This window comes from Chiloscyllium plagiosum, unplaced genomic scaffold (assembly GCF_037043375.1).
Source record: "Chiloscyllium plagiosum isolate Xiang-an unplaced genomic scaffold, Cpla_swu_hap1 HiC_scaffold_12, whole genome shotgun sequence".
NCBI classification, from domain to species: Eukaryota; Metazoa; Chordata; class Chondrichthyes; order Orectolobiformes; family Hemiscylliidae; genus Chiloscyllium; species Chiloscyllium plagiosum.
In genome coordinates this window covers 11,105,462-11,132,209 of record NW_028270150.1, presented here as the reverse complement: position 1 = coordinate 11,132,209, position 26,748 = coordinate 11,105,462, and the positions used below count along the sequence as shown (strand labels likewise).

Sequence of the window (26,748 nt, the reverse complement as noted above, 5' to 3'; positions counted from 1 at the left end):
AAAGAAGGTCCTCGAGGATAGTAGTCACTGGTCACGTGACTGCTGACATCACTACTGGTCACATTACTGCTCCCACTCAACCTCCCACTGCAGGGACAGTGTCCATCCCCACTCCCAGCTTCAGCTCTATCCTAGGCCCCAGTCCCAAGCCCTGCCGTGTACTTACCATCCCCTCATGACTTCCCCTTCATTGAGGACCATTAGTCAGTCCTCAGCAAAGGACCCACCTTCATTCCACTTCACCCCCATGTCAGTGAACTCCAAACACGCCGCAATTTTGAACACTTTTTCTGTTGCCTCCACCTCTCTGCCTACTTTTAGGTTTGTGACGCTCACCCACCCTCCAAAGACCTCTTCTCCCACCTCCAACCTCTTCCATCCTCCTGGACACCCCATCGTGCCCTCTTAACCTTCCTTGACCTCTTCATCTCCATCTGCCATTGTGACATTAACCATCTCAATCTCTCCGCCCCTCTCACTCACTCCAACCTCCTGTCCGTGTAATACGCAGCCCTCCATTCCTGCCACTACAACCCCAACCTCACATTCAAACCAGCTGACAATGAAGGCATGGTGGGAGGATGGCACACCGATCTCTGTATCGCTGATTCCAGGCGCCAACCCACTGACACTGCCTCCTACTGTCCCCTCAACCATGACCTCATCTCCCATCACCAAACCATTATCACCAAGACCATTCACAACCTCATCACCTCAGGGGTTTGCCCTTCCACAGCCTCCAACCACATAGTCTGGGAACACCGCACTGCCTGATTCTACCTCTTACCCAAAATCCACTAACCTGACTGCCCTGGTCAAGACATCATCTCTGCCTGCTCCTGAGCCACTGAACTCTTCACCATTTATCTCGACACGGTCCTGTCCCCTTTGGTCCGGGAACTCCCCATACATGTTCGAGACACCACCCATGCCCTCCCTCTCCTCCTTGACTTCTGATTCCCCAGCCCTCAAACACCTCACCTTCATCGTTGACACCTAGTCCCCCTACTCCTGTATTCCCTGTAAGGAAGGCCTAAAAGCCCTCCGTTGCTTCCTCTCCCGCTGACCCATCCAGTCCCCCTCGACTGACGATCTCATTCGATTGACAGAGCTGGTCCTCACCATTAACAACTTCTCCTTTCAATCCTCCCACGTCCTCCAAACCAGAGGGGTGGCTATTGGCACCCACATGGATCCCAGCTATGCTTGCCTCTATGTAGGGCACATGGAACAGTCCATTTTCCACAGCTCCACTGGCATCATTCCCCCATCTTTTCCTCGGCTACATCAATGAATGTATCAGTATTGCCTCGTGCTCCCATGAGGAGCTTGAACAGATCATCCACTTCACCCACACCTTCCCCCTGACCTCCAATTCGCCCGGACCATCTCCGACATCTCCCTCTGGTTCCTGGTCCTTTCCGTCTCCGGCGACCGATTCAACACCAACATCTCCTTCAAACCCACCGACTCCCACAGCTACCTTTATGACACATCCCCCACCCCAACTCCTGTAAAAACGTGATCCCCTACTCCCAAATCCTTGCCCCCCTCCCCCTGCCATATCTGCTCCCAGGATGAGCAATTTCACTCCAGGACATCCCAGATTTCGTGCATTTCCCGCTCTCGAAACCCACTTCCCCACTCCCAACAAGAATAGAATCCCCCTTACATCCCAAATCTAACGTATCATCCTCTGATATTTTCACTGCCAACATTCAGACCCCCACCAACAATAATATATTTCCTTCCCTCCCCCTAATTGTGTTCCGTAGGGATCATTCCCTCGGTGACTCCCTTGTTAGGTCCACACTCCTCACCAATCTCCTCTCCAAACCTGGCACTTTCCTTTGCCGCCATAAGGTGTGAAAAACCCTCCCCACACCTCCCCCTGCACCTCTATCCAAGGCCCCAAAGGATCAATCCATATCCAACATCAATCCACATCAATCCATATCCTCGAACCTCATTGACTGCATCCATTGCTCTCGATGTGGTCAGAGAGACCAAGTTCAAACTCGCAGAACAGTTCAGGGAACATCTCTGGACCGTACGCACCAATCAATCCTTCCTTCGTGTGGCTATCCATTTCCACTCCCCTGATGGTATGTCCATCCTGGGGCTCCTCAACTATCTAACCAAGGCTACCCACACACTGGAGGAGGAACACCTCATCTTCCACCTCAGGAGCCTACAACCACACAACCTCAACATTGCATTCACCACTTTCCAAATCTCCCTTCCCCCAACCACATCCCAGAACCAACCCTCCGAATTGGCTGCATCCTCTTGACCTGACCAACCTGTCCATCCTCCTTTCCACGTATTGGCTCCACATTTCCCACCAACTTATCATAATCACCTCCTACCTTGCCTCACTTACCACTTCCCTAGCACCTCCTCCACTCCCTGTATTTATTTCCCAGTTCCCTTCCCACCCACCCCCACCCCACCGCACCCCCCAAGCCCTGATGGAGGATTATGACTGAAACGTTGACTCTTGCTCGTCAGATGCTGCCTGAACCACTGGGTGCTTTCCAGCGTCATACTTTATCAACTCTGGCTCTTCAGCATCTGTAGTCCTCAGGATCTGCTAATTACTCACGGTGCCACAAGCTTGTGAGGGTAGGAAGAGGATGATGGAGCAGATGAATGCATGGCTGAGGAGCTGGTGCAGGGGAGAGGAAGACACATTTTGGGGTTATTAGAATCTCTTCTGGGGCAGAGGTGACCTGTATAAGAAGGATGGATTGCCCCTGAATTGGAAGGGGACAAGTATACTGTCAGGGAGATTTGCTAGAGCTGTTCACAAGGATTTAAACTAGTAAGAGGGGCTGGGTGGGACTCGGTGGTATTGAGAAAAGAGAGCAGTCTGAGACTGATACAGTTAGGAAAAGGACTGAGGCAAACAGTCAGGGCAGGCGGGAGCAAAGTAGCGAATGAGGTAGGACTGATATATTAAACTGCATTTATTTCAATGCAAGAAGCCCAACAGGAAAGGCAGATGAATTGAGGGCATGGTTAGGAACATGGGACTGGGATATCATAGCAATTCGAGAGATGTGGCTCAGGATGGACAGGATTGGCAACCTAATGTACCAGGGTATAGATGCTATCGGAAGGATAGAAAGGGGAGCAAGAGAGGAGAGGGCCTGGCATTTTTAATAAGGGATAGCATTATGACTGTACTTGAGGAGGATATTCCTGGGAATACATCCAGGGTATAGTCATTTGGGTGGAACTGAAAAATAAGAAAAAGATGATCACCTTAATGGAATTGTACAATAGATACCCCTCTAAAGTCAGTGGGAAATTGAGGAACAACTTAGCGTAATGGGCGGCACGGTGGCACAGTGGCTAGCACTGCTGCCTCACCGCACCTGAGACCCGGGTTCAATTCCCGCCTCAGGCGACTAACTGTGCGGAGTTTGCACGTTCTCCCCGTGTCTGCGTGGGTTTCCTCCAGGTGCTCCGGTTTCCTCCCACAGTCCAAAGATGTGCAGGTCAGGTGAATTGGCCATGCTAAATTGCCCGTTGTGTTAGGTAAGGTGTAAATGTAGGGGTATGGGTGGGTTGCGCTTCGGCGGGTCGGTGTGCACTTGTTGGGCCGAAAGGCCTGTTTCCACACTGTAATGTAATCTAATCTAATCTAAATCTAAAACTTTGCAAGGAGATCTCCGTTATCTGTAAGAATAGTAGGGTGGTTGTGGTAGGGGATTTTGATTTTCCAAACGTAGTCTGGGGCTGCTGTAGTGTTAAAGTCTTGGGTGGAGAATAATTTTTGTTAAGTGTGTACAAGAAAATTTTCTGATGCCGTATGTGGATGTACCTACTCGAGAAGGTGCAAAACTTGACCTACTCTTGGGAAATAAGGCAGGGCAGATGACCGAGGTATCAGTGGGGGAATAATTTGGGGCCATTCACCATAATTCTATTAGTTTTATTAGTTCTATTAGTTTTAAATTTAAAGTTTTAAATTGGAGGGAAGGCCAATTTCAATGGTATTTGCATTGATTTTCGCAGGTAAAGGGATGGCTGGAAAATGGGAAGCTTTCAGAAATGGGATGACGAGAGGCTAGAGACAGCATGTTCCTGTTAAGGTACTGGGTAAGGCTGGTAGGTGTAGGGAATGCTGAATGATGAGAGAAATTGAGGTTATGGTCAAGGTGAAAAAAGAGGCATATTTCAGGTGTAGACAGCAAGGATTGAGTGAATCCCAAGAACAGTATAAATGCAGTAGGATTATACTTAAAAGGAAATCAGGAGGGTGAAAAGGGGACACTAAAAAGCTTTAAAAATGTGTTGCTGGAAAAGCGCAGTAGGTAAGGCAGCATCAAAGGAGCAGGAGAATCAACGTTTGAGGCGTAAGCCCTTCTTCAGGAATGAGGAAGGTGTGCCAAGCAGGCTAAGATAAAAGGTAGGGGGGAGGGGCGTTGGGAATGCAATAAGTGGAAGGAGGTTAAGGTGAGTGCGATAGGCCGGAGAGGATGCGGGGGGGGGGGGGGGGGTGGGGGAGGGGGGGATAGATCGGGAAGAAGATTGCAGGTCAAGAAGGCGGTGCTGAAGGGGAAATGAGGAAGCTGGAGAAATCTGCATTCATCCCTTGTGGTTGGAGGGTTCCTAGGTGGAAGATGAGGTGCTCTTCTTCCAGGCGTCGTATTGCCATGGTCTGGCAATGGAGGATGCCAAGGACCTGTATGTCCTTGGCGGTGTGGGAGGGGGAGTTAAAGTGTTCAGCCGTGGGGTGGTTGTGTTGGTTGGTGCGGATGTCCCAGAGGTGTTCTCTGAAACGTTCCACAAGTAAGAGGCCTGTCTCCCCAATGTATAGGAGGCCACATCGGGTGCAGCGGATGCAGTAAATGATGTGTGTGGAGGTCTCATTTCCCCTCCCCCCACCTTTTCTCAGTCCCAACCCTCAGACTTAGCACTGCCTTCTTGACCTGCAATCTTCTTCACGACCTCTCCGCCCCCACCCCCTCTCCAGCCTATCACCCTCACCTTAACCTCCTTCCACCTATCGCATTCCCAACGCCCCTCCCCCAAGTCCCTCCTCCCTACCTTTTACCTTAGCCTGCTTGGCACACTCTCCTCATTCCTGAAGAAGGGCTTATGCCCGAAACGTCGATTCTCCTGCTCCTTTGATGCTGCCTGACCTGCGCTTTTCCAGCAACACATATTTAAGCTCTGATCTCCAGCATCTGCAGTCCTCACTTTCTCCTACATTAAAAAGCTTTGGTAAAGTGAGCAAAGATGTTGCTACACCTCACTGTCCATTAGAGTTGGACCAGATGATTGGAGGGAGGTAAATGCTATTCCCTTGTTCAAGAACAGGAGGAGGGATAACCCTGGGAATTACAGAGCAGTCCATCTTATGTCGGTGATGGGAAAATTATTGGAGAGGATTCTGACAGATAGAGCTTATGATTATTCAAAAAGCCATATTTTGATTAGAGATAGTCAGCATGGCTTTGTGAGGGGCAGATCATGACTCACAAACCTTACTGAATTCTTTCAGGACGTGACAAAACACATGGATAACGGTAGAGCAGTGAATGTGGTGGACATGGATTTTAGCAAGGCACTTGACAAGGTTACCTATGGTAGGTTCATTCGGAAAGTAAGGAGGAAGGGGATACAGAGAAATTTGGCTGTCTGGATACAGAATTGCCTGGCCCATAGAAGACAGAGAGTGATGAGAGATGGAAAATATTCAGGCTGGAGCTCCGTGATCAGTGGTGTTCTGTTCTGGGACCTGTGGTCTTTGTGATTTTTATAAATGACTTGGATGAGGAAGTGAAAGGGTGAATTAATAAGTTTGGTAATGGCTCGGAGATTGGTGGAGTTGTGGATAGTGTGGACGGCTGTTGGAGAATACAACGGGATATTGCCAGGATGCAGAGCTAGGCTGAGAAGTGGCAGATAGAGTTCAATCTGGAAAAGTGAGAAGTGATTTATTTTGGAAGGTTGAATTTGAATACAGAATATAGGATTAAAGGCAGGATTCATGGCAGTGTGGAGGAACAGAGGGATCTTGGGGTCCACGTCCGTAGATCCTTTAAAGTTGCCACCCAAGCTGATAGGGTTGTTAAGAAAGATTATGGTGTGTTGGCTTTCATTAGTTTAAGAACTGCAAGGCTATGCTGCAGCTCTATGGAGCCCTGATTAGACCACACTTTGAATACTGTGTTCAGTTGTGGTCGCCTCATTATTGGAAGAATATGGAGGCTTCAGAGAGGGTGCACAGGAGATTTACCAGGATGCTGCCTGGACTGGAGGACATGTCTTATGAAGAAAGGTTGAGGGAGCATGGGCTTTTCTCATTGGAGTGAAGAGGGATGAGAGATGATTTGATAGAGGTGTGCCAAATGATGAGAAGCATAGATAGAGCGGATAGCCAGAGACTTTCTCCCAGGGCAGAAATGTCTATCATGATTAGATTAGATTTAGATTACATTACAGTGTGGAAACAGGCCCTTCGGCCCAATAAGTCCACACCGACCCGCCGAAGCGCAACCCACCCATACCCCTAACCTAACACTACGGGCAATTTAGTATGGCCAATTCACCTGACCTGCACATCTTTGGACTGTGGGAGGAAACCGGAGCACCCGGAGGAAACCCACGCAGACACGGGGAGAACGTGCAAACTCCACACAGTCAGTCGCCTGAGGCGGGAATTGAACCCCGGACTCTGGTGCTGTGAGGCAGCAGTGCTAACCACTGGGCCACCATATTGGAGTCATAATTTTAAGGTGATCAGTGCAAGATTTAGGGGAGATGTCAGAGTTAGGTTCTTTATACAGAGTGATGGGTACGTGGACTGCACTACCAGCAGTGGTAGCAGAGTTAGATACATGAGGGACATTTAAGCGACTCTTGGATAGGTACATGGATGATAGCAATATGAAGGGTATGTAGGTTAGTTTGATTTCCAAGTAGGATGAAAGGTTGTTTTTTCTCCCTGTCCGGGAGCAACTGGAGACAGAGCGGAGGTGACGTGGAGACCAGGAAGGTGCCGGGGAGATAAGGACTTAATATAAATTTGGGCAGTGGCTAAACCCAAGATACTACACATGTATTATCTCCCTACACCCTCCTCTCCCCCTAAACCAGAAGAAAAAAACTCTGTAAGGTAAGGTTTTTATTCTTTCTCTTTCTTTTCTTTCATATATTTAAGTTCATTGTTTAGTTTTAGTTAGTTGATATAAAGCTAAGACTTACAATGGCAGGGGACCTCAGACCCATGGCAGGTACCTCTTGCTTGATGTGGGAGCTTAGGAACGTGTTTGATGTCCCTGACTCTTACACTTGCAACAAGTGTGTCCAGCTGCAGCTCTTGTTTGACCGTATGACGGCTCTGGGGCTGCGGATGGACACACTGTGGAGCATCCGCGATGCTGAGGAGGTCGGGGATAGCACCTTGAGTGAACTGGTCACACCGCAGGTTAGGATTGCTGAGGGAGACAGTGAATGGGTGACCAAAAGGCAGAGAAAGAGTAGGAAGGCAGTGCAGGTATCCCCTGCGGTCATCTCCCTCCAAAACATGTATACCGTTTTGGAAACTGTTGGGGGAGATGGCTCACAAGGGGAGGTCAACAGTAGTCAGGTTCATGGCACCGTGGCGGGCACTGCTGTTCAGAAGGGTGGGAAAAAGTCTCGTAGGGCCCTAGTCATAGGGGATTCTATTGTGAGGGGAGTAGATAGGCAGTTCTGTGGCCAAAAACGGGACCCTGGATGGTATGTTGCCTCCCAGGTGCTCGGGTCAGGGATGTCACCAATCGGCTGCAGAGCATTCTAAAAGGGGAGGGTGAACAGCCAGTTGTCTTGGTGCATATAGGCACCAACGATATCCGTAAAAAATACGAGATGAGGTCCTGGAAGAACAATTCAGGGGGAGCTAGGAGAGAAGTCAAAAAAGGAGGACCTCAAAGGTAGTGATCTTGGGATTACTACTAGTGTCACATGCTAGCCAGGGTAATAATGAAAGAATAGGCAGGATGAACACGAGGCTTGAAGGATGGTGTAGGAGGGAGGTATTCAGATTTGTGGGACATTGGGACTGGTTCTGGGAAAGGTGGGACTATTACAAATTGAATGGTCTACACCTGAACCAGACTGGAATTAATGTCCTTGGAGAGTTTTTGCTACTGCTTTTGGGAAGGTTTTAAACCAATGTGGCAGGGGGCTGGGAACCAGAAGAGAGGATAAGTAGACAGCATGGTGGAAACTGGAGACTCTAAGAATCACGAAGTTAGCATTAATAAGGGGAAGAGTCGGCAGAGAGCAGATGAATGCAAAAGAACTGGCGGCCTGAAGTGCATATATTTAATACAACTGGTATAGTAGGTAAGGCAGATGAACTTAGGGCTTGGATTGGTGCCAGGGAGTATGACGTAATTGCAATCACAGAGACTTGGTTGAAGGAAGGGCATGATTGGCAACTAAATGTTCCAGGATATAGACACTTCAGACAGGACAGGGAGGGAAGAAAAAGAGGGGGAGGATTTGCATTGCTGGTCAGGGATGATATCACGGCTGTGCTAAAGGAGGACACTATGGAGGGCTTGAGTACTGAGGCATTATGGGTGGAGCTGAGAAATAAGAAGAGTGCAGTTACAGTGTTGGGGCTGTATTACAGTCCTCCTAACAGTGAACGTGAGGTAGAACAACAAATAGGTAAACAGATTATGGAAAGATGTAGAGGCAACAGGGTGGTGGTGATTGGAGGTTTTAATTTTCCCAACACTGACTGAGATATACTTAGTGTCAGAGATCTGGATGGGGCAGAATTTATAAGAAGCATCCAGGAGAGTTTTCTAAAGCAGTAGAGCCAGGCCAGGTGGTAGAGGTTGCAATGGGGGATTTCTTTGGGAACAGTGACCACAATTCTTTGGAATACTCTGGGACAAATATGAGAGTGGTCCTAAGGGAAGAGTACTAAATTGGGTCAAGGTCCATTATATCAAAACTAGACTGGAGCTGTGAAATGTGGATTGAACACAGCTATTGAAGGGAAGTCCACATTTGAGATGTGGGAGGCTTTCAAAGATAGGTTGCATCAGTGTTCACTGAGAAGAGGAACATGATGAATTTTGAGATTAGAGATAGAAGCTTGATTACTCTGGATCACGTTGACATAAGTAGGGAAGATGTGTTGGGTAGGCTAAAGGTTATTAAGGTGGACAAATCCCCAGGACCGGATGGGATCTATCCCTGGTTGATGAGGGAGGCAAGAGACAAAATAGCTGGGGCCTTGACAGATATCTTTTGTGGCATCCTTAAACACAGGTGAGGTGTCGGAGGACTGGAGGGTAGCTCATGTTGTCCCCTTGTACAAGAAGGGTAGTAGGGATATCCTGCGTAACTACAGACCAGTGAGCCTGACGTCAGTGGTGGGAAAGTTGCGGGAGAAGGTACTGAGGGATAAAATGTATTCATATTTGGAAATATATTTATACTTGGTTTTGTGTGGGGGAGATCATCCCTTCCCAACTTAATAGAGTTCTTTGAAGAAGTGACCAAGTTGATAGATGATGGAAGGGCTGTAGATGTCATATACATGGAATTTAGTAAGGCGTTTGATAAGATTCCCCATGGAAAACTAATAAAGAAAGTGAAGTCACATGGTGTGCAGGGTGTTCTAGCTGGGTGGTTAAAGAACAGGTTGAGCAACAGGAGACAGAGAGTAGTAGTTGAAGGGAGATTCTTGAAATGGAGAAAGATGACCAGTGATGTTTCACAGGGATCAGTGCTGGGGCCACCTGTGTTTGTGATATACATAAATGATCTGGAAGAGGGCACTGTTGGTATGATCAACAAGTTTGCAGATGACACGAAGATTGGTAGAGTAGCAGAAAGCATAGGGACTGTCAAAGAATACAGGAGATTACAGATAGACTGGGGAGTTGAGCGGAGTTCAGTCCAGGCAAATGTGAGGTGATGTATTTTGGGAAGTCTAATTCAGGAACGAATTATACAGTAAACGGAAGAGCCTTGGGAAAAGTTGATGAGCAGAGAGATCTGGGAGTGCAGGTCCATTGTACCCTGAAGATTGCTGCGAAGGTGGATAGAGTGGTCAAGAAAGCATATAGTATGTTTGCCTTCATTGGACGGGGTATTGAGTATAAGAGCTGGCAGGTCATGTTAAAATTGTACAAGACATTGGTTCGGCTGCATTTAGAATACTGTGTACAGTTCTGGTCACCACATTACCAAAAGGATGTGGATGCATTGGAGAGGGTGTAGAGAAGGTTTACGAGGATGTTGCCTGGTATGGAAGGTGCTAGCTATGAAGAGAGGTTGAGTAGGTTAGGATTGTTTTCATTAGAAAAAATTAGATTGATGGGGGACCTGATTGAGGTTTACAAAATCATGAAGAGTATAGACAGGGTGGATACAGACAAGCTTTTTCCCCCAGGGTGAAGGATTCAATAACGAGAGGTCATGCTTTCAAGGTGAGAAGTGGAAAGTTTAAGGGGGATACATGCGGCAAGTACTTTACGCAGAGGGTGGTAGGTGCCTGGGATGCGTTGCCAGCAGAGATGATAGAGGCAGACATGGTAGATTAATTTAAGATGTTTCTGAACAGATGCATGAGTAAGTGGGGAGCAGAGGAATATAGATGCATAGGAATTTGGCGATAGATTTAGACAGTGGATTTGGATCGGCTTAGGCTTGGAGGGCTGAAGGGCCTGTTCCTGGGCTGTAAATTTTCTTTGTTCTTTGTTTCTTCTTTATTATTGAGGGCTGAAGGGCCTGTACTGTGCTGTCCTGTTCTCTGTTCTATCTTCTGAATACTGTTACGGAGAATCCAAGGGATTCTACGCATACATTAAAGACAAAAGGGTAATGATGCAGATAATAGAGCCCCTTAAAGATCAGCAGGGCTGGTGAGGTGTGGAACCGCAGGAGGTAGGTGAGATACAAAACATCAGTATTTGCTGTAACGAGTGAAATGGAAGATATAGAAAGTGGGAATATAATTAGTGACATCTTGAAAAATGTCCATATTACAGAGGAAGAGGTGCTAGATGTTTTGTAATGCACAAAGGTGGATAAATTCCTGGGACCTGATCAGGTATACCCTAGAACACTGTGGGAAGTGAAAGAAGAGATTGCTGCTCCACTTGCTGAGATATTTGTATCATTGATAGGCACAGGTGAGGTGTCAGAAGACTGGAGGTTGGCTAACATTGTTAAAAAAGGTGGTAAGGAAAAGCAAGGGAACCATAGACTGGTGAGCCTGACCTCGGTGGTGGGCAAGTTGTTGGAGGGAATCCTGAGGGACAGGATTGTTTTGTATTTGAAAAGGCAAGGACTGATTAGGGATACTCAACAGGGCTTTGTGCATTGGAAATTGTGTCTTGTGGACTTAGTTGACGTTTTTGAAGAAGTAACGAAGAGGATTGATGAATGCAGAGCGGTGGATTTGATTTATATGGACTTCAGCAAGGCGTTCAACAAGGTTCATCATGGTAGACCGGTTAGCACGATTAGATCTCATGGAATACAGGGAGAAGTACCATTCAGAAACAGAACTGGCTCGAAGGTAGAAGAAGGTGGTGATTGAGGGTTGTTTCTCAGGCTGGACGCCTGTGATTAGTGGTGTGCCATAAGGATCGGTGCTGGGTCCACTGCGTTTTATCATTTATATAAATGATTTGAATGTGAACATAAGATGCATGCATAGTAAGTTTACAGATGACACCAAAATTGGAGGTGCAGTGGAGAGCGGAAAAGGTTACCTCAGAGTACAACAGGATCTTGATCAGATGAGCCAATGGTCCGAGCAGTGGCAGATGGAGTTTAATTTAGATAAATGTGAGGGGCTGTATTTTTGGAAAGGCAAATCAGGTCAGAATTTATACACCTAATGGTAAGGTCCTGAGGAGTGTTGCTTAACAAAAAGACCTTGCTGTACAGGTTCATAGTTCCTTGAAAATGGAGTGCAGATAGATAGGACAATGAAGAAAGTGTTTCGAATAGTTGTCTTTATTGGTCAGTGTATTGAGTATAAGAGTTGGGAGGTCACATTGCAACTGTACAGGACAATGATTAGGTCACTTTTGGAATATTGTGTCCAAATATTGTCTCCCTGCTGTAGGAAGGATGTTGTGAAACTTGAAAGGATTCAGAAAAAATTGACAAGGATGTCGCCAGGGTTGGTGGGTTTGAGCTATAGGGAGAGGCTGAATAGGCTGGGGCTTTTATCCCTGGAGAATCAGAGGTGAGGGGTAACCTTATACAGGTTTATAAGATTTTGGGGAGCATGGATAGGGTGAACAAACAAAGTCTTTTCCCGAGGATAGGAGAGTCTAAAATGAGAGGGCACAGTTTTAAGTTGAGAGGAAAAAGATTTAAAAGGGAAGTAAGTTGCAATCTTTTCACACAGAGGGTGGAACGTGTATGGAATGAGCTGCCAGAGGAGGTGGTGGAGGTTGGGACAATTACAACATTTAAAAGGCATTTGGGTGGGTCTAATAATAGGAAGAGTTTAGAGGGATATGGGCTGAGTGTTGGCAAATGGGTCTAGACTTATATAGGATATCTAGTTGGCTTGGACGAGTGGGACTGAAGGGTTTGTTTCCATGCTGTACATCTCTATGACTCTAAGATCATGACTGATCTGATTTTAACCTCAACTCTCCATCTCTGCATACCCCTAACATTCTCTCATTGCCTTGGGAACGAAGAATCTCCCTATCTCTGTCTTAAAATGATTGAAAGATTCCACATCTACTGCCTTTTGAGGAAGGGAATTCCAAAGATCAAAACACTCTGAGGGAAAAAATCTGTTTCCACATCTCTGTTTTAAATTGGCACCTCCTTATGTTTAAACTTTGTGACCCCTTGTTCTAGATTCTCCCAAAAGAGGAATCCTCCTTTCAACACCCACCCAGTCAGGTTCCCTAAGGCTCTTACATGATTCAGTTAAGTCACTTCTCACTCTCTCTCACTCTGGAGGATTATGGCCCAGCCTGTGTAGCCTGTCCTCATAAAGCAAACAGGGTCATTCCAGGGATTTGTCCAGTAAACCTTCTCTGGACTGCTTCCAACTCATGAACATCCCTCAGTAAGTACGCTGACCTGTACTGTGCACTGTAAGTAATCTGGATGGGGTCTCACCAATACCCCGTGTAACTGAACCTTCCTGCTCTCACATTTAATTCCCCTCTCAATAACCTGGAACATTGTTAACCTACCTGATTACTTGCTGTACCTGCACCTTTCTGTGATTCATGCACCAGGACATCTGCAACCTCTCGCCAATCAGATCATCTGCTTTTCTGTTCACTCCATCGAAGGGACAGTTAAAGGAGATGGGATTTGGGGGTAGAAGATTGAGAAGGATAGAGAACTGGTTGGCAGACAGGAAGCAAAAAGCTGGAATTAACAAAGGTTTTCCAAAGAGCAGGCAGTGGTTAGTCCAGCGCCACAAGGATCAGTGCTGGGACCCCCAGCCATTCACAATATATATTTACTGTTTGGACAGGAGACTTAATGTTACAGCTCCGAATTTGCAGATGACACAAAGCTGGTTGGGAGGCTGAGCAGGCTGAGGGAGTGAACGAGTGCATGGCAGATGAAATACATTGTAAATAAATGTGAGGTAGCAAAAGCAGGAAAGCCAATCATTATTTGAACGGCTGTAAATTGAGAAAGAGGAATATGCAATGAGACCTGGGTGGCCTTGTACACCAGTTGCTGAAAGGAACCATGCACATGGGATGCTGTCCTTCGTAGAGAGCGGGTTTGAGTACAGGAACAGGGATGTCTTGCTGCAATTGTACATGTCCTTGGTGAGAGCATGCCTGGAATATTGTGTGCAGTTGAGGTCTCCTTATCTGAGGAATGATGTTCTTCCAATAGAGGCAATGCAACAAAGGTTTACAAGATGGATTTTTGAGATGGCAGATCTGTCATATAAGGAGAGGTTGAATTGGTTAGGGTTGTACTCGCTGGAGTTTAACTGCATGAGGGGATCTCTCATAGAAACCTATGAAATTCTGCATGGATAGGATAAATAGACAAAGTCTTTTCCCTGGGGTCGGGGAGTCCAGAATTAGAGGGCATAGGTTTACGGTGAGAGGGGAAAGATATAAAAGAGACCTAAGGGGCAACTTTTTCACGCAGAGGGTGGTACGTGTATGGAATGAGCTGCCAGAGGATGTGGTGGAGGCTGGTACAATTGCAAGATTTAAGAGGCATTTGGATGTGAATATGAATAGGAAGGGTTTGGAGGGATATGGGCCGGGTGCTGGCAGGTGGGACTAGATTGGGTTGGGATATCTGGTCGGCATGGACGGGTTGGACCGAAGGGTCTGTTTCTGTGCTGTACATCTCTATGACTCTATGACTGCACAGGGTAAATGAAGAAAGGGTGTTCCTGATGGCAAAGGACGCAGAATCGGGGTCACAGTCAAAAGATACAGAGTAAATGGGTTAGGAGAAATATCTTCACTCAGAGAGCCGTTGGAATTCTCTGTCACAGAAAACGGTCAAGGACAAAACATTGAGTGTTTTCAAGAAGGAGTTGGATGTAGCACATGGGACCAAAGAGATCAAAGACCACAAGAGAAAATCAGCAACATGCAGTGGGGTTGAGTGACCAACCATGCTCCCCGAATGGCAGAGCAGATTTGAAGGGCCAAGTGGCCTATTCCTGCTCCTGCTTGGAGGTGAACGAAAGGAGCGGTGAACCTGCAGAGCTGACAGTCCGGGAAGTGAACTCTCTCACAGCTCACTGCCTCTGGTGTTTAGTTTCAATGATCTCCAGGCGTCAGGGTTCAGTCTCAGCAAAATAAGCAAATAGTGAAATTCACAGCTGACCTTACAGACCTCTGGATCAAGGAGCTCCTCACAGCAGAGGAACAGTTAGTGGTTTATTAAGTCTAACCCTACTCTGTTTTTTTTAGATTAGAGTGGTGCTGGAAAAGCACAGCAATTCAGGCAGCAACCGAGGAGGAGGAAAAGCGACGTTTCGGGCAAAAGCCCTTCATCAAGAATTGAAGCAGGGTGCCTGCAGAGTGGAGAGATAAATGAGAGGGAGGTGGGGGTGGGGAGTAAGTATCAAAGAGTACAGTAGGTGAATGGGGGTGGGGATGAATGTGATAAGTCAGAGAGGAGAGTGGGGGAAGGTAGCAAAGAGTACAATGGGTGGATGGGGGTGGGATGAAGGTGATAGGTCAGAGAGGAGGGTGGAGCTGATAGGTGGAAAAGAAGATAGGCAGGTAGGACAAGTCATGGGGACAGTGCTGAGCTGCGAGTTTGGAACTTGGGTGAGGAGGGGGAAGGGGAAATGAGGAAACTGGTGAAGTCAACATTGATGCCCTGGGGTTGAGGTGTTCCGAGGTGGAAGATGAGGCATTCTTCCTCCAGGCGTCGGATGGTGAGGGAACGGCGGTGAAGGAGGCCTAGGACCTCCATGCCCTCGGCAGAGTGGATGGGGGAGTTTAAATGTTGGGCCACGGGGCGGTGTGGTTGATTGGTGCGGGTGTCTAGGAGATGTTCCCTAAAGCACTCTGCTAGGAGGCGTCAAGTCTCCCCAATGTAGAAGAGACCGCATCGGGAGCAACAGATACAATAAATGATATTAGTGGATGTACAGGTAAAACTTTGATGGATGTGGAAGGCTCCTTTGGGGCCTTGGATGGAGGTGAGGGAGGAGGTGTGGGCACAGGTTTTGCAATTCCTGCGGTGGCAGGGGAAGTTGCCAGGATGGGTTGTAGGGGGGCGTGGACCTGACCAGGTAGTCACGGAGGGAACGGTCTTTGCGGAAAGGGGTGGGGAGGGAAATATATTCCTGGTGGTGGGGTCTTTTTGGAGGTGGCAGAAATGTCGGCGGATGATTTGGTTTATGCAAAGGTTGGTAGGGTGGAAGATGAGCACCAGGGAGGTTCTGTCCTTGTTATGGTTGGAGGGGTAGGGTCTGAGGGTGGAGGTGTGGGATGTGGATGAGATGCGTTGGAGGGCATCTTTAACCACGTGGGAAGGGAAATTGCGGTCTCTAAAGAAGGAAACCATCTGGTGTGTTCTGTGGTGGAATGGTCCTCAATGGGAGCAGATATGGTGGAGGCGGAGGAATTGGGAATATGGGATGGCATTTTTGCAGGAGGTAGGGTGGGAAGAGGTGTAATCCAGGTAGCTGTGGGAGTCGGTGGGTTTGTAAAAAATGTTGGTGTCAAGTTGGTTTTCCTTAATGGAGATGGAGAGGCCCAGGAAGGAGAGGGAAGTGTCAGAGCCGGTCCAGGTGAATTTAAGGTCAGGGTGGAATGTGTTGGTGAAGTTGATGAATTGCTCAACCTCCTCGCGGGAGCACGAGGTGGCGCCAATGCAGTCATCAATGTAGCGGAGGAAGAGGTGGGGAGTGATGCCGGTGTAACTACAGAAGATGAACTGTTCTACATAGCCGTCAAAGAGACAGGCACAGCTGGGGCCTATACGGATGCCCATGGCTACCCCTTTGGTCTGAAGGAAGTGGGAGGATTCTGTTTCTTTTTGTAAATCTGTCATAGCATAGAGGGTAATCTTTTAATATGTTTTGTTGAGATCTATCTCCAGATTAAACACTTGTTTTGAAATAAAAAACGGAGGTATCAAGTTATCTGAGAGCAGTGTATTGAGGGCAGTAAGACTGTGTTCGTTTCTGGGTCTGTACAAAGATGTTAAGGTGTAAGGTGTTCAGGTGTCTTTGGTGGAGCGATGTGCTCTTCCTCTCGAATGTGGGACGTTGGGGTAAATTTCCATGTTCCTGATGATTAGGTCTGCAGGAAGTGTGTTTGGTTGCAAATCCTATTGGATTGTATGGCTACGTTGGAGCGACAGTGAGAGGCAATGTGGAATATACAGGAGCTGGGGATGTGATGGATGGCAGGTTCATGAAGGTAGACAAACCACAGATACAGTCGGGTATATAGGTTCCCTCCAGAAAAGTTAGGAGAGGGTGGCAGGTAGTGCAGGAGTCTCCTGTGGCTGTCCCCAACTTAACTAAGTCTGCTGTTTTGGAAAATCTATTGAGTGATGGACTCTTGGGGGAATGGAACACTGACAGCCAAGTTTCTGAGACTGGCTGGACTGTGACCAGGAGTGTGCAAGATTCAAAGTCATTGATTGTGATCGAGGACTCTCACGTCAGAGGCACAGACAGATATTTCTGCGGCTGACAATAATATGTCAGAGTGGTGTATTGCCTCCCTGGTGCCAGGCGCTAGGAGCAAGACCAGCAGGAGATTGTTGTACACAATGGAACTAATGGCATAGGCAGAGAAAAGGATGAGCTTCTGAGGAGAGAATATAGCCAATTAAGCAGGAGGTTAAAAGTATGTCCTCAAGGGGAGTAATATCTGGATTACTCCCAGCACCAAGTGCAAGTGAGACTAAGAATAGGAGGACTGGGCAGATGAATGCATGGCTGAGGAGCTGGTGTAGGGGAGAATGGTTCACATTGTTGGATTATTGGAATCTCTTCTAGGGTAGAAGTGACCTGTATAAGAAGGATGAGTTGCACCTGAATTGGAAGGGACTAATATACTGGCTAGAATTGCTCAGGAGGATTTAAGTTAGTTTGGGCAGGGGCTGCAGGGTGAGGAGGGTGGGTAATGGTTGCAGAGGGGTATCCCAGAGAGATAGTGAGAAAAGGGATCAGTCTGACACTGGCACTATTAGGAAAAAGCTTTGTTCAAATAGCCAAGACAGGGAAAGTGCAAAGCAGAGAACGAGATAGGGCTGAGAAATTAAACTGTTTTTGTTTCAATGCAAGTGGCTTAACAGAGAAGGCAGATGATCTCAGGGCGTGGTTGAGAACATTGGACAGGGATATCATAGCAATTACAGAGATGTGGCTCAAGGATGGACAGGACTGGCAGGTTAATGTTCCTGAGTGTAAATGTGTCAGGAAGAATAGAAAAGGGGGGGGGGGGGCAAGAGAGGATGGGGCATGGCATTTTGGATTAGGAATAACATTACAGATGTACTTAGGGAAAACATTCCAGGAAGTAAGTCCAATGAAGTGATTTGGTTCGAAGTGAGAAATAAGAAAGGGAAGAACACGTTATTGGGATTGTATTATAGAACTTCCCAAGAGTCAGCAGGAAATTGAGAAGCAAATTTGTCAGGAGATCTCAGTTATCTGCAAGAATAATAGAGTGGTAATGTTCGGGGATTTTAACTTTCCAAACATAGACTGGGACTGTTATAGTGTTTGCGCTTGGGCGTGTGCAAAAAATTTTTCTGATTCAGTCTGTGAATGCAAAACTTGACCTGCTCTCGAGGGGCATGGATTGGGTGGATAGACAAGAACTATTCCCCAAGGTGGGGGTGTCCAAAACTAGAGGGCATTGGTTTAGGGTGAGAGGGGAAAGATATAAAAGGGACCTAAGGGGCACCGTTTTCACACAGAGGGTGGTGCGTGTATGGAATGGGCTGCCAGAGGAAGTGTGAAGGATGGTACAATTGCAATATTTAAAAGGCATCTGGGTGGGTATACAAGTAGGAAATGGGCCAAATGCTGGCAAATGGCACCTGCTTAACTTAGGATATCTGGTCGACATGGACTAGTGAGACTGAAGAGTTTGTTTCTGTGCTGTACATCTCTACGACTCAATGGCTTTTCTTCTGAGCTGATGTGAGGTGTGGAAGGGGCAGCATTGATGAAATGGTCAGAGGTTGGAATGCGAGCAGAGAAGGGACGTTGATAGCTCAGAGTAATTGATTGGAATGTGAGAATGGCAGAACAATGATGTGTCTAACTGCCAGACTGAGACAGTCCCATTGGAATGGGGGGGGGGGGGGGGGGGGGGGCAGAGCGGACATGGTGACAGAGAATGTAACATGTAAAGCTGAAAGAAAGACAAGGAAGGGGGTGAATTCACAATCTGAAGGTATAGAACCCAGTATTAAGTTCACTTTACAACCTTCTGGACTTAATGTTAATTTTAATATCAATATTAATGCTCCTACATTGTATTATGTCCAGCGCCTCGTTCAGGTTTAACATGACTTCCCTACTTTTACACTCCATTCCTTTTGAAATAAAGGCCAACATTCCAACAAAGCCTCACTCTGGGATCGGACTTGTCCAGTATTATCATCATGATGCCCCTCACATTTACTGTGATAGCAGCTGGCCCCTTGCCCAAGCTGACATCAGAGAATGTGCTGTAGTTGGGGGCTCTGTATAACCCAGCCGGACATCACACAGTGCATTGACTCTTTAACTCACTGACAGGAATCTGTGATCTAGCATTAACACCATCGTGACAGGCAATGAGGTGTTAGTGGAGTCTCAGACCCAGTGGGGAAACTTGAATACATTGTCTTTGTTTACAACGTGGAAACAGTGAAACTCACAGTGACCCAGTTCATATCCTAAATATCCATTGAGTCCTTGATCATTGAAAATGGAGGAAACTTCACATTTTGTCAGGGCAGCAGCACCAGTGGCAGTAAGCAGCAGACCGAGAGCAACAAATGTATTCATTGTCTGAGGCTGAAGTATTCAGTTCCACTCACAATCTTCCCCAAATGGGAGTCTGCAATACAAGAGGAGGAAGAAAAATTACTTTTTAAATTGCTGAATATCCCAGTGAGTTAACAATAACCAGCGGGTGGTTGTTACAAACAGACTGTGGGTGAGGTTCCCCATTTCATTCCGCTCCCACACCAGTAACCCCCCAAACTGTCACATTCCCGGGTGTGAGGGGATGGACTGGTTGCCCTCTTTCTCCACCCAGCCCCTCGGTTGGTTAGACACTTGTGGATGTCTTTCTCCCAAACCACATGAACCAATACCTTCAAAGGAACAATTTAAACAGGCTTTCTGGCGTTAGCAGCAGCTGAGTTTATTAATGAGTAAACGCGGGCAAATTAATAACACAACACACGGGCACATGGATTAGAAATTAGAGATGAGACTGAAAAGACACAAGGTAAAACAATAAGATTTATTCCTGAACAGGTTCAGAATTACAGCACAGGAACAGGCCCTTCAGCCCTCCAAGCCTGTGCCAATCCATGTCCTCTATTTGAAACGCCACCTATTCTCTAAGGATCTGTATCCCTCTGCTCCCTGCCCATTCATGTATCTGTCAAGATAGATTTTAAAAAACACTATCGTTCCTGCCCCTACCACCTCCACTGCAACGCATTCCAGGCCCCCACCACCCTCTGCATGAAGAACGTTCCACATTCATCTCCCCTAAACTTTTCCCCTCACACTTTGAATCTGTGACCCCTAGTAATTGAGTGCACCACTCTGGGAAAAAAGCTCCTTGCGACCCCACCCTGTCTGTGGTTTTGTAGACCTCAATCAGGTCCCCCCTCAACCTCCATCTTTGAAAATAATCCTAATCTACTCAACCTCTCTTCATCGCTAGCACCCTCCACACCAGGCAACATCCTGGTGAGCCTCCTCTGCACCCTCTCCAAAACATCCACATCCCTTTGGTGATGTAGCAACCAAAATTGTATTTAGTATTCCAAATGCAGCTGAACCAAAGTCTTATAGAACAGTAAAATGACATGCCAACTCTTGTACCCAATACCCGTCCGGTGAAGGAAAACATGGCGTGTGTCTTCTTGACCACTCTAATGACCTGCATTGCCACCTTCAGGGAACAATGTACCTGAACACCCAGACCTCTCTGTACATTAATTTTCCCCAAGACTTTTCCGTTTAGTGTACATTCCGTTCTGGAATTACACCTTCCAAAATGTATCATCTCGCATTTGTCTGGATTGAACTCGATCGGCCATTTCTCTGCCCAACTCTCCAATCTATCTGTTAGTCCACTAATTTTGGTGTTATCTGTAAACTTGCTAATGAGGCAACCTACACCTTCCTCCAAATCATTTAAGTATATCACACACAACAGTGGTCCCAGCATGGATCCCTGTGGGATACCATTGGTCACAGGTCTCCATTTTGAACAGCTCCCTTCCACTACTACTCTCTGTGTCCTGTTGCCCAGCCAGTTCTTTATCCATCTAGCTAGAACACCCTGGATCCCATGCGACTCCACCTTCATCATTGGCCTACCATGGGGAACCAGATCAAACATCTTACTAAATTCCATCTATATGACATCTACAGCCCTTCCCTCGGCAATCAACTTTGTCACCTCTTCAAAGAAATCTTTCAGATTTGATAGACATAACCTTCCCCGCACAAAACCATGATGCCTATCACTGATAAGCCCAATGGGTATATATCCTATCCCTTAGTATCTTCTCCAGTAGCTTCCGACCACTGACATCAGGCTCACTAGTCTATAATTGCCTGGATTATCCCTGCTACCTTTCTTAAACAATGGGACAACATTAGCAATTCTCCAGTCCCTTGGGGCCTCCCCTGTTTTCAAGGATAATGCAAAGGTACCTGTCAAAGCCCCAGCTATTTCAACACCCGCTTCCCTCAATAACCTGGGATAGACCCCATCCGCACCTGGGAATTTGTCCACCTTAATGCCTTTCAGAATACACAACACTTTCTCTCTCCTTATGCCGAGTTATACTGGAGTAATCAAAGATCTATCCCTAACCTCAACATCTGCTATGTCCCTCTCCTTGGTGAATACCGATACAAAGTACTCATTAAGAATCTCACCCATTTTCTCTGACTCCACATATATCTTTCCTCCTTTGTCCTTGAGTGGACCAACCCTTTCCCTCGTTACCCTCTTGTTCCTTAAATATGAATAAAAGGCTTTGGCGTTTTCCTCAACCCTGCCCGCTAAGGATATCTCATGACCCATTTTAACCCTCTTAATTCCTCATTTCAGATTGGTCCTACATTCCCCATATTCTTCCAAAGTTTCGTCTGTCTTCAGTCACCAAGACCTTTTGTACACATCCTTTTTCCTCTTAGCTAGTCTCACAATTTCATCTGTCATCCATGGTTCCCTAATCTTGCCATTTCTATGCCTCATTTTCACAGGAACATATCTCTCCTGAACTCTAATCAACATCTCTTTAAAAGCCTGCCACATATTGAATGTGGATGACCCGACAAACAGCTGCTCCCAATTTACATTCCCCAGCTCCTGCCGAATTGTATAGTTAGCATTCCCCCTCTTCCTTTAGGACAACTTTAGTCTTTGTCCATGAGTATTCTAAAACTTATGGAATTGTGATCACTATTCCCAAAGTAATCCCCCACTGAAACTTAAACCACCTGGCCGGGATCATTTCCTAACACCAGATCCTATGTGGCCCCTTCTCGAGTCAACTATTTACATACTGCTCTGGAAAATCCTCCTGGATGCTCCTTACAAATTCAGCTCCATCCAGGCCTCTAATACGAAGGGAATTCCAATTGTGAATTGTACACAAAGTGCAGATAGTGGAACATTGCAGCCGTTTCAGTGAGGGTTACTGGACAAGCATCAAAACATTACAGCTCAGTCTGTTTGGACTGGCCCTTTCCCATTTTGAAAGGCTGTTGTTTGAGCTTCTGTCTGCATCCATAGCTGTGACATTCTGTGGGTCTCTCTGTCTCTCCTACAGTCTTTCTCAGCTGCTGCAGCACTTTTTTAAGAAACACATTTTGGAATTAAAAATTAAACATGATAACAGTATTTTGTCGTTCCAATCTGTGATCACGGCATGGAACATGGAGAAACAAGGGAAATAAGCAGGAACCAGGGCAAGTTTCTCAAACTGAGACAACATTAGCAATTCTCCAGTCCCTTGGGGCCTCCCCTGTTTTCAAGGATGATGCAAAGGTACCTGTCAAAGTCCCAGCTATTTCAACACCCGCTTCCCTCAATAACCTGGGATAGACCCCATCCGCACCTGGGAACTTGTTGGTGGAACTCAGCAGGTCTGGCAGCGTCTATGGAGAGAAAGCAGAGTTAATGTTTCAAGTCCAGTGACCCGTAACCAGCAATTTCAGTTTCAGATTTCCAGTGCCCGCAGTTCTCTGTTTTGTTTTGGTGTTAATAATTTCTTGCCCAGGATCTCTCTGCAGACCAGGTACAATCTCTTGTGTAAACCAGCAGCCCTGCACTACATTGCTCAGGTCCTAACGTCATCAGTGAGGCCTGTTCATGAAAATAATATCAAGCTGGCTAAGAGCAGAAATGAGGTAAAAACGATGACAGCAGATGCTGGAAACCAGATTCTGGATTAGTGGTGCTGGAAGAGCACAGCAGTTCAGGCAGCATCCAAGGAGCTTCGAAATCGACGTTTCGGGCAAAAGCCCTCCTGACGAAGGGCTTTTGCCCGAAACATCAATTTCGAAGCTCCTTGGATGCTGCCTGAACTGCTGTGCTTTTCCAGCACCACTAATCCAAGAGCAGAAATGAGGCAAGTCTTTTCCAACTTTCAAATGGATTGTGTCTGATATGTTGCTGATATTAATTTATCCACTTTAGCTCTGGAGATGGTGGTGTAGTTGGTATCTCACTGAATGAGTAAATCAGAGTGATCTGGGCCCAGTCTGTTCCTGTACCACGTGGTTGATGGTGAAGTTTGTATTGTGTTACCAAATCTAGATTATAAAGCTGGTCATGGACAGAGCAATAACAGCTGTTTCTTGCTGTAAAACCCATCAGGTTCAGTAATGTCCTTTACAGAATGGAATCTGCTGTCCTTACCTGATCTGAACGACATGTGACTCCAGACCCACAGCAATGTGGCTCACTCTTAACGGCCCTCAGTAATAGCCTGGCAATCCACTCAGTTCAGGGACAGTTAGTGATGGGCAACAGATCCATGCCCTGCCAACAATACCCACGTCCCATGACAGATTTCTTTAAATCCCTTTCTCCTTTCACCCACAAAGCTGATGATTTCAGTTTGGAGATTTTCACTGGGCCCCAATCACAGTGACAGGTGTACAGTGACAATCCCCAGACCCTCACAGTCAGGGCTTCCTCACCCTTCAGCACGACCGACTAAAAGTGGCAGAGACTGCAGATCACACTTTGAACTCCTCCGTCATTTCAGAACCCACCAAAACGGACAGGAAGTAAGTGATCGATCATGGACCATGGTTAAGTACTCACTGACTGTTACAGATTGGGACAATTTTACAGACTCACCGTGTGTTAGAAGGAAGCAGGCTGGGTGACCAGGTTGTCCCTCAGACTCCACTGGCAAATAGAGACAGATATCTCCACCTTAACTCCAGTGGGTGGGGTTAGAATGTAATCATTCTTCATTTCTGGAATGGGATCACTGTCTTTTCTAATCCCACCCCTGCCCTCATAACAGAAAACACCATGTTCCTCTCTCACTGCCAACAGGAGCTAATGTGACACTACCACTGACTGAAGTCTGGTTTTGGCAACTCTCCCCTTCCTGGGGAGGGAGTTAGAAGCTGGGGATGAGAGACAGAAGTGAATGGGAAAGAGGGTTGGGGTGGTCAGGGGTAGGTGGGTTAATGAGCTGGAGACATACTCAACAGAACACTGTGTTGAATAGTTCTTCATAGCTCAGAGTTAAGTTAACCATAAATACCTTCAAAATATTAAACAGAGACAACTTGGGATAGTCGAGTAGACTAGATCGGAAGATAAAACTACACAGATGAGCTTGTAGGAAGAAAAAGGTGATGGGTGTCCAATTGGATGTTGGATCATTGTGGAAATGGGACCGGGGAATTAATAAAAGTGAAACAAGGAAATTGCAGACTTTTGAGACATATTTCATTTCTATCTTCATATTTGACCACATCAAAAACATCCAAGGTGAATTCAGAAAGCAAGGAGCCAACAGGATTGGGGATTTTCAAGCGATTATAGTTACAAGATAAGGCTCAGTGGCCCAGTCTCTCAGGGTCTCAGTGTCTCGGTGGCTCAGTGGCCTGGTGGTATAGGTGGCTCAATGGTTAGCACTACTGCCTCATAGCGCCTGGGACCTGGGTTCAGTTTCAGTCTCAAGCAACTGTCTAATGGTATTTGCTGGGTCTCCCTGCATCTGCGTGGGTTTCTTCCCACATTCCAAAGGTGTGCCGGTTAGGTGAATTGGCCATGCGACATTGCCCATCGTGTCCATGGATGTGCAGGTTAGATGGATTGGCCATGCTATGTTGCCCATAGTGTCCGGGGATGTGTAGGTTAGGTTGATTGGCCATGCGACATTGCCCATAGTGTCCAGGGATGTGTAGGTTAGATGGATTGGCCATGCGACATTGCCCATAGTGTCCAGGGATGTGTAGGGTAGGTGGATTAGCCATGCGATATTGGCCATAGTGTCCAGGGATGTGTAGGTTAGGTGGATTAGCCATGCTATGTTGCCCATAGTGTCCAGGGATGTGTAGGTTAGGTGGATTAGCCATGCGATATTGGCCATAGTGTCCAGGGATGTGTAGGTTAGGTGGATTAGCCATGCTATGTTGCCCATAGTGTCCAGGGATGTGTAGGTTAGATGGATTGGCCATGCGATATTGGCCATAGTGTCCAGGGATGTGTAGGTTAGGTGGATTAGCCATGCACATTGCCCATAGTGTCCAGGGATATGTAGGTGAGGTGGAATAGCTGTGGAGAATGCCGGAATACAGGGATAGGTTGGGGGCTGATTCAGCGTGGGATGCTCTTTGGAGATTTGGTGTGGACTTCTTGTGCTGAATGACCTGTTTCCACCCCATCAGCATTCTATCCTACAGAAATGCAGAGGAGAATAAGCAGACAGTCTCTGGTCCTGGGAGCATGCATCCTTGTGTCTTACATGAAGGAGCTGGTCTTCGTTATTTGAAACACTGCTGTTAGTAACAATTGTGTTCTGTTGTGTGCATTATAGAGGTTTATAAAATCAAGAGGGGCATGGATAGGGTAAATAGGCAAGGCATTTTCCCTGTGGTGTGGGAGTCCAAAACTGGAGGCCATAGGTTTAGGTTGAGAGGGGAAATATTTAAAAGAAACTTAAGAGGCAACGTTTTCACACCGAGGGTGGAACGTGTGTGGAATGAGCGACCAGTGGAAGTGGTGGAGGCCGGTACAATTACTACATTTGAAAAGAATCTCGATGGGAATGTGAATAGAAAGAATTTAGATCAATATAGGCCAAGTGCTGGTAAATGGAACTAGATTGGTTTGGGATATCTGGTTGGCATGGACGAGTTGGACCGAAGGGTCTGGTTCCATCTCTATGACTCTATGACTGTTTGGGTGTCCCTAGGACCCCGCAGACTCTTTGCCGAGTGTACAATATTAATTTGCCCAGCTCTATCAGTGATTATCAGGGAAAGGAATATACACAGTGTGAGCCAGCAGTCGGTGATGCAGGTCACAAGGTTATTGGAACACAACAAAGGTAAGAATTAAACTTTGACAGTTTTAACATTAACAATTTTACTAGGATCGGCACAATTTTGTGGAAACTCAAAAACTTCCCAAGTACTAGTAGCTTTGGCTGGTTTGTCAGTTTCTTTGGTCTGTTTTATTTTAAATGGAAGAATAAATTGTATTCATAAAACTATTTTTATATACAGACATAGTCACAAATGCGGTTTGGTTCCGTACAGTAGCATATAGAAACAATCACTGGGATTTGACTCTATCCAACAAACAAACCAAAAACATCTCTTACTTGTACAATACTGTATTTACATACATTTGAGGTACTGGGAGGGTCAGTCCTTTACCTGAACGATGTCTGTAAAGGGACTGTTGTTTCATATTGATAGCCAGCTTCAGCAAGTCTTCAATGGTATGCTCCTTTCACTGCACTGAAGACCTGTCCAAAATGCTTTGATCAGAGTGATGTGTACATTCCCACAAGCTGCCTTTAATTCTGCTAAACATTCAAAAA

At 46.5% G+C, this 26,748-nt stretch overlaps 1 protein-coding gene across 1 annotated transcript in view; it reads right to left on the bottom strand.

Moving 5' to 3' along the window:
• LOC148148489 (lysozyme C-1-like) overlaps positions 1-19,697 on the bottom strand; it is a 37,720-nt gene extending 18,023 nt beyond the window's left edge. The window contains exon 1 of the mRNA XM_087992375.1: positions 19,348-19,697. Within this exon, the coding sequence (XP_087848501.1) occupies positions 19,348-19,477 (130 nt within the window). The 5' untranslated portion in view covers positions 19,478-19,697. The remainder of the gene's footprint in view (positions 1-19,347) is intronic.
• Between the last annotated feature and the right edge of the window lie 7,051 nt (positions 19,698-26,748).